The sequence below is a fragment of the Thunnus albacares genome, chromosome 21, assembly GCF_914725855.1.
Source record: "Thunnus albacares chromosome 21, fThuAlb1.1, whole genome shotgun sequence".
In the NCBI taxonomy this organism is placed as follows: Eukaryota; Metazoa; Chordata; class Actinopteri; order Scombriformes; family Scombridae; genus Thunnus; species Thunnus albacares.
In genome coordinates, this window is record NC_058126.1 from 12,731,016 (window position 1) to 12,739,134 (window position 8,119).

An 8,119-nucleotide genomic window follows, 5' to 3' on the forward strand; every position below is an offset into this window, starting at 1 on the left:
TTTTGAAACACTGTTTGCTCCAAAACAAGCAACCACAGCATAGTGAACTTCACTTGAGGCCACAGATGAACATAAAACTTCCCCACAATGCCGTCAAACATACGGTCCAAAGCACACAGACATAAAAAGAGGCCCAGTAAAACCCAAACTCTACTGCAAAGAAGAACCATCGAAAGGGGTAACAAACTTCACTGAGAGCAGAGAAATAGTGAGTGTTTGATGCAGGAACACATATATTATACTCCTTAAAAAGCAGACAATCACAAGGCATGAATGAGATAAGAAAGGTATGAATATTTCAATTGGAAATTTTAAAAAAAAGCAGCTCAAAATTTGTGTTATTTGTACTTACGTACCTACATTTTCCACTACTTTATACTTCAACTTAACCTACTTCAACTTACTTAGATTTAAAAGGGAAATACAGCATTTTCTCTCAACTACATTTACATGACAGCTACAGTTATATAGTAACCTTACAGTTTGAGATTTTACACACAAAGCATGTGCAACTAATGATTGTTTTCATTATCTGCAGATCATTTTCTCGATTAATCTATTGATCCTTTTGTCTTAAAAATGTAAGAATATAGTGAAAAATTCCCGCTTTCATTTCTAAAAGCCCATGCTGATGTTTTAAAATGTCTTGTTTTGTCTGATCAATTGTCCAAAATGATATATTATTCAGTTTACTATCATGTTTGACACAGAAAAGCTTCAAATCCTGTCCAGCTGCCAATAGCACATTTAGGGGGGGATTTTTTTTACCAAAATATGACTAAAATGACTAATCGATTATCAAAATAATTGCCGAATCATTTTCTGTTGATCAACTAATCGATTACCTGACTGTTGCAGCTTTCATATGATCATCTTATTGTGCATTGTTACAGATTTAGCCAACAGTAGATAAAGTAGTTACAGTAATGCACCTGTAAGCAATCAATATAATCATTCTGAAGTATTATGAACACTTAAAATAGATTTTGCTTTACTTTCACTTGAGTAACATTTTGTATGAAGACTTGTACTTATTTTCAGATTGTGTTATTGCTACTTTTTCTTACATAAAAGCTAAATAGAACGGCCAAAGCTAAAATATTGGCTCTTGTGTAAACTGTCTTCAGATCGGATCCAGCGGGAGACCATAACAGAGTGCAGAGTTTGTGGTACAGTAAGAAGCAGAGTGTCTGCTGATCTGAGGAAATATCAACAATACTCTACTGTGACAAGATATATAAACAAGTAAAAGGATGTTTAAACTATATCCTTAACTGGAAGCCAAAGCAGGAGTGGTGTGAACTCTTCTTCCCTTTTTTTTTTCTCTGTTAAAGCTGCATTCTGAGTGAAGGTTTAAGTATTCACAGTCAGCCAATGTAGGAGTGAAAAAAGAGCCAACCCACATCATTTCCCCTGTGGCCTCTCTGAGGACGGATTGCAGTGCGATTGCATCTTCTTCATTGTGTCTCACAATCCATAGATCTACGTACAGTACAGGCTGCTTTGTAATTAAGGGCCACTTTGCTGATTTTTGAGTTCAATCTTTATTGTGAGCGGATGTGAAAATCTAACATAAATCCTCCTAAAGCATTCTGTGTCACAAGAGATAACCCTCATAGGCTTTGGAGAAAACTCTGCTAGCCATTATACACTCAATCAATATTTGACATTTTTATAATATGTTGTCAGGATCAAAGTCCAAGACCGAGGAAATGTACCAGAGAGAGGCGGAAGCTTACAGAAATATCACTTAAGGGAGATATTACTAGCTTCAATACCAATATTGGGTATATTTTGAATACAGCTAGCATTCAAGATTGACCTAACATAGAGGGCCATGGTCTGATTTTTTCATTTTTGGTCAACAAATTTACCTTTTTAGATAAGAAATGTCTGTATTTGAGTGGAATTTGTTATATGATATCTTAGCTTAGCATAAAGACTGGAAGGATTTTGTTTAATTTTGGTTACATTTTGAAAGAAAAAGGTGCTTTTTAAAATTTATAAAAAAGGGGAAAAAAGCAGTAATATTGATGATGATATCCAGGGAAGCTCATGTTTTTGCAAACTCAAAATTTATATAAAAATGAAAGCAATTGTTTGACATTTTGGTAAATACACTTAGACTGACACCACTCTCATTTGGGAGTGGTATCAATCTTCTCGTCTAACTTCCCAATCATTTTGATATAAATTCAGAGTTTGCAAAACCATTAGGTTCCCTGGATATCACCATCAATTGTTTTTCCCCTTTTTGACAAACTTAAAAAATTACTCACAGCGAACACTTTTTCTTTCGAAATACAAACACTTACACAGAAATGAAATCACCAGGGAAATATGAACATAAACTCAGATTTTTTTAAGCATCCTTTCCAAATAAAAACCAGAGGTTGATATGTCAACAAGCACCTAAGGGAGCCACTATTGGTGATTGACTGTTTGTGTGCTCATGCGTAATGTGAAATTCAGCGTTGGCAAGTCCTTTGCGGTTACTTACAAAGCCAAACAAGCTCTGTGCGGGGCAACAACATCACACAATACATTCATTTGCTACTTACAGCTGTAAAAACATTATACCGCTTCTTGTTGTAGGACTGAATCCATCTAAAAGACATAAATAAATACAATCCCCCAACTTCCACTTCAGGCGTGTTCATCCAAGAGGACGTGGGCCGATCCCACACATACAGTTAACAAGCTTATCAGTCAAGGAGCTTAAGTTTGGAAGAAAAACATTCAACTCTTCCCAATCAGCTGCCCAGTACGGTATTGGAGTTAAGTAATGAAGATGTGCTGGGAAACATCTAAAACTCAAACACTTCCCTGGAGGTGAAGATAATCTGCTTTTCTGAGGAGCATTGGCTGAAATAGGCTCATAAATCTGTAATAAGGACCTGCACTTCAGAGCACTGAGTCCAGCTTTTTTCTCCCTCTTTCTCTCAGTCAAAATGGTGCATTGGATATTGACTTCACTGTACGCACATAATGATCCAATGTGATTCCCAAGAGGAGGTGGGGAGCTTTCGATTGACATGCAGCACCCGCATATATACAGCTCTAAGAAATCTACATCACTAAGGTGAAAGATCGTCATTTTCGTCTGCCCAACACTTTGGTCCAGGAATGACACAGCTGTAGGCTACACAGCAGAGTGGCAAGTAGTGCCAGGAACTCCAGGCTAGCCAAAATTCACAGTAGTGCCCCTCGCTAACTGTGCTGCACAGACCCATGCAGGTGTGGTCCACACATCATAAACACTTTATGTATGTACAGCAGCGTGTTCCAGGAATAACCTTAAAAGCCAAGCGCACATGAAATCACAGCCCTTTTCTTTAGATTATAATATAATTACCGCCTCAGTATTTTTCTTGTTTTCTCCCAGGCAATATAGATGAAAAGCAATGATTTCAAGGGAATTGTGATACTTAAACGTGTCAGAGAACAATATTTATAAATTCACGTGTCTGCTGCTCCTCTTCATCTATGTGCTTCTTCTCAAATTGTACATCTCACCACCATGTGCAAGAGAGATTCACGTGTCATAGGACAGATAAAGAACCTTGACCACACAGCTTTTAAAAGCTGAAGGTTAAGGTCTCTGTGAGAAATACTGTATAGTGTCCAAACTGTCTTGTAGCAGCCTTGAGCTGCCACCGGAGCAATGACAGGCGAGGATGACATTACTGTATGTCCTTTCAGGGGAATACACATTGCTCAGTCTCAGATTGATCAGATTGCCCAAGGAAACCAAGCAAGCAATTAAAGAAATTACAACTTGTCTTTCTGTTTTTTCACCCAAAAGCTAACATTTATTCTAAGGACTCCGGGGAATATTCTACGAAGATATTCAGTGTGGAAGAAACAAAACTGACAAACACACAGATAATGACTTTTCTGATCATGAGTTATCTACTAAAGGGAATTTTTTTTTTTTTTTAAAATATGTGTTGTTAGTAAAACATTTCAGTTTCAATTTGAGCTAAACTGGCAAAAAAATTGTTATTCTAGTTTCTCAAATGTGATTATTTTCTGGTTTTCTCACACTTCTATGACAGTAAACTAAATATCTTTTGGTTTTGGTTTGTCAAGACAAAATAAGCAATTTGAAAACATCTGTGTGGCCTCTGGGAACTAGGGGTGGGCATTTTTCAAATTTTGTTGATGTTTTACAGATGAAACATTTAATGGAGAAAACAATCCATTATGGGAATAATCTCTAGCTGCAGCTCTTAATCTTGCACCGATTACCAAGCAATGTACAGCAAAATATATGTCATTGCTATTAACAAGTGTATGAATTAATAGCATGATCATTTGGAAATAAATTAGGTGTCATACAGAAAGTGAAACAACACCCAATGAGAAAGGTTTCCAAGTGAGAAATCCCATTAATGTTATAATCACTGTTTAACTCAACACTGTGTGATTAATACTGTGGGTTGGTCAAAGTGTCTGTCATCATTCACCCAGCAGAAGTGAAGAGCTAAACTCTGATTCAACCTAATCTGATTAAGGTAAACGGCTCATCCATTGATACCTATCTGCCTGTGAAGTTATCAGAGCAAAGCCTGAGTGATTTGAGAAGCAAGACGGAGTCTGGCCAGCCTGTGACTCCCTGTGCGGAGTCAGTCCAGTCGTTACAATTCATTGCATCAGATCCTTAAAAGTATGCCAAATGAAAAAGCCTAATTTGGGTTCGGAGAGAAGAAACTCTGTTTTCTCAGGCTCCTATTTGCTTCTGTGCAGGTTACTGTGAAATATGTAGCCTTAAATTAGTACCACATTGCTGTTTTTTCAGAGCAAAACAACATTATGATACAACAAACAGTGTGAACGTGTCACAGCACAAATCCAACTAAGACTTCTTAGCACAAAAAAACAGCCTTATACATCCTCCAAAATGGTTGACTTTGTACCAGTACATGTGCTGTGTCTGAAAAAGTAACCACCCACATTATGATACCGGCGCTCACCTCATTTAACATAATCCATAATGCATAAAGATATAATCTCCACCTGACCAAATGTCTAAAAAAACTCTAATGAGTTACTACATCTTTTGCTTGGAATGAAACTGATAGGACTCCGAAAATAGCCCGCCCGCGCTCTGAAATATTCAGCGTGTGTGTGTGTGTGTGTGCGTGTGTGTGCGTGTGAGCATGTGTAATCATTTGTGGCTTCAGTGCAGCCCGAGCAGGAGTAACTGTCCCGGACATAACAGTGCTGTTTGTTGTCTGCTTTGACAGAGCCAGTAGTGAAGGGCAGGAACTCCATTCAGGAAAAGCTCCCTGGTGATAGTTTATGTGTGTCACAGCAGCCGTTTGAGGAGCCTGACTGTGTGTGTGTGTGTGTGTGTGTGTGTGTGTGTGTGTGTGTGTGTGTGTGTGTGTGTGTGTGTTGTGTCCTCTCTGGTCAGCGACTGACCCCGGATTTTATCCTGCCAGATTAATTGTCGGATTCCACACGTCATCTGGGATTTACTGCTCAAGACAAGCAGGATGTCACAGACGGGAAAGTGTGGGAATTCTGTGCAAGGGCTTTAAAATGTGCTAAAAAGAAAAGAAAGCAACAGTTTCCTGGATGTTATTTCTCTCCGTCCGGCCAAAGATGAAGATGAATGTTTGCTTTTTAGTGATTGTTTTCATTGATTTGTTTATGATGTTTTTTAATTATCAAGGCAGTGCCACAAGATTAGAGTAAGCTGATGAGGGGAAAGAATATTGGAAATGTGCGGCGGCACATAAATCATAATTGATCTGGTTGCCATGATCATCCAGGTCAGTCGTGGAGCTTCTTGTATTGAAAATAAAGGTTATGTCCAAGCCTCAACGCTGATCCTGAATTATATTTGTGTCCAGATCTTGATTTTAACTGGATTTAATGGCCGCACCCTGAGCATTTAATGAGTCAGGGTGGTTCATGTATGTCAGCGGTGCTCAGCAGAGGGTGATGCAGGAAGGTGACCTTTTCCTCAACAGAGAACAGGGTGTAGCAGGAAGTTGTGGTCCCTCTGGCCTCCAGGCACCCTATGGCTCAGTGGGATGGGTGCTGGGGTAATGTCAGGGCCCTGAGCTCCAAACAACCCTGCCCTCCTACTGTGATCTCCCCATGGACACCTGTGTAGCCCACGTGTATGCACGCAGCGCTCCATAACACGAGTAACACTTTGTCAACTACCTGTATGCAGCTCCAACAAATATGGAAGTGAGATAAATATGCACAAGTTCCCTCTGGGGAAACTCTGAGTAGAGTGCGAGTATACTGGCCTGCATAGATGAGTGCAAACCCTTCTCAAAGTTAATGAAAACTGAAAAGCTCCTGACTCATGGGGGGGATTTGTCATTGATGTCATCACCACATGGCGAAGTGGCGACTCTTGTGCAAAACAACAAGAGAGAAAATGTGTTTTCGTTCAGCCTCTGTAATCTGTGGAACAGCTGTTGAGCTGGTGTTTTCAGGCTTTTTTGACACAGATGAAAATGGACTTTTTTCACCATGTGAACGTACACTATCAGTCATATATTGTTTTTTTTATCATCAATAAGCACTGAGGAGGAGGATGATACTGATAAACAAGCTGGGTTTCACTGTAAAGGCATTGTCCTCTCACATTTTTATTGCTTTAGTGTGGCGCTTTCGTTCTAAAATTGATAAAATGTGAAAAATACATCAATGTTATTATAGATTTTCCAACATTAGTATATGAAAACATCCCTTACATTTAGAAAGGGACTTCAAATCTATACAATTCTATTTATTCTCATTTGAATACTTAGAAATTGGTTGTTTTCTTCAATTATGACACCCAAACTGATTATTTTACCCCTGGATTTAGTTGTTATCGGTAGTAAACCAGGCATTTTACAGTGTTGTGTATACAGGGATGTCGATAGTGAAGGGAGAAAAAGAGTAGAGTACCCGCCCCCTGTAGTAAACCGAGCACACTCCACACAGATGAGAAAATTTCACGTTATAAGTCGCAAAATGATTTTTAAAAAAATCCAGTCCTGCACAATGAAGCGCTTGGCAGTAAAGTTTCAGTGCACTCACAACATTATATAAAGTGACAGCCTGGCTGGAGGCTCTGGCTCTTAATGTTTCTCTGCCTCAGCTGAACAATGGAGGTTTACCGTCGATACACTGGCTTGCTGTTGCAGTCAGGAGCCCAATATCCTCTCTGCACTGACGGGCTGCAGATCATATTAGCACCGTGCAACATAAACAAATACGCGGCTGCACCAAAATAGACGGAAATCAAAATTCAGACAAAAAAAATCTTTTAAAAAATGTGTCAGATTTTGCATTTTTTCTGCGCCTTACCTTTATCTTGACTTGAAGAAATGCTCTCCTCCTCTTTCGGATTTGCAACCTGTGTTATTATGGACGTGTTGTCCATGGAAACGAGATGTTACGCACCTTCGGCTACACCGTTTTATTCCTTGGCAAACATTACCAAGCGCGCTACAGTCCCCCGGCTGCGCACAGGCTAGAGAGTCCGCTGTTTGCAGCATTAAAATCCCATTTTAATCGAAGCATGCAGTCCCATTTCCCCCCGGAGCTTTACAAACAAGAGGAAATGTCAGTAAGAAGAAGAAGAAGAAGCGGGCCACAGTGCGTCCAACATTTGAGGTGACGGTCCGATGTGTGGGGAGAGAGAAACAAAAGCGTCAGTCCTGCATTGAAGCCGTGTGTGTGTGTGTCTGCTGTGGCTGTTGCAGGCAGCATAGCCCCCGCCTTCTGCTGCTGCTGCTGTGCTGCTTCTGCTGCTGCTGCTGTGCTGCTTCTGCTACTGTACGATCAGGCTTCAATCCACACACAATATCAACTGCGTGATACGGTCATAGTGTTTAGCCAGAGATGGCGACCGTGCAGGCTCACAACAACAACAACAACAACAATAACAACAAACAACAAGAACACGCCTTCAACATTTCCGTTATCCTGCTCAGTTCGTGCTGGATACCCCCCCCCCCTCAGTCCGCCCTCCACTCACTGTTTGTTGGTATTATCCTTTAAAATGCATGCAGGGAAACATTTCACAGAGATTATAGTCTGATTTACAGAAAATAATCTCATATTTTTACTTTATTGTTTTGTCCCCAAATTATTTAGGAGA

At 39.8% G+C, this 8,119-nt stretch overlaps 1 protein-coding gene across 2 annotated transcripts in view; it reads right to left on the bottom strand.

Moving 5' to 3' along the window:
- ctdspla (CTD (carboxy-terminal domain, RNA polymerase II, polypeptide A) small phosphatase-like a) overlaps positions 1 to 7,828 on the bottom strand; it is a 31,710-nt gene extending 23,882 nt beyond the window's left edge. Inside the window, exon 1 of one of the 2 annotated variants that reach the window (XM_044339859.1) lies at positions 7,324 to 7,828. In XM_044339859.1, the coding sequence (XP_044195794.1) occupies positions 7,324 to 7,399 (76 nt within the window). In that variant the 5' untranslated portion in view covers positions 7,400 to 7,828. The remainder of the gene's footprint in view (positions 1 to 7,323) is intronic. The other variant, XM_044339858.1, reaches the window with a different exon arrangement.
- Between the last annotated feature and the right edge of the window lie 291 nt (positions 7,829 to 8,119).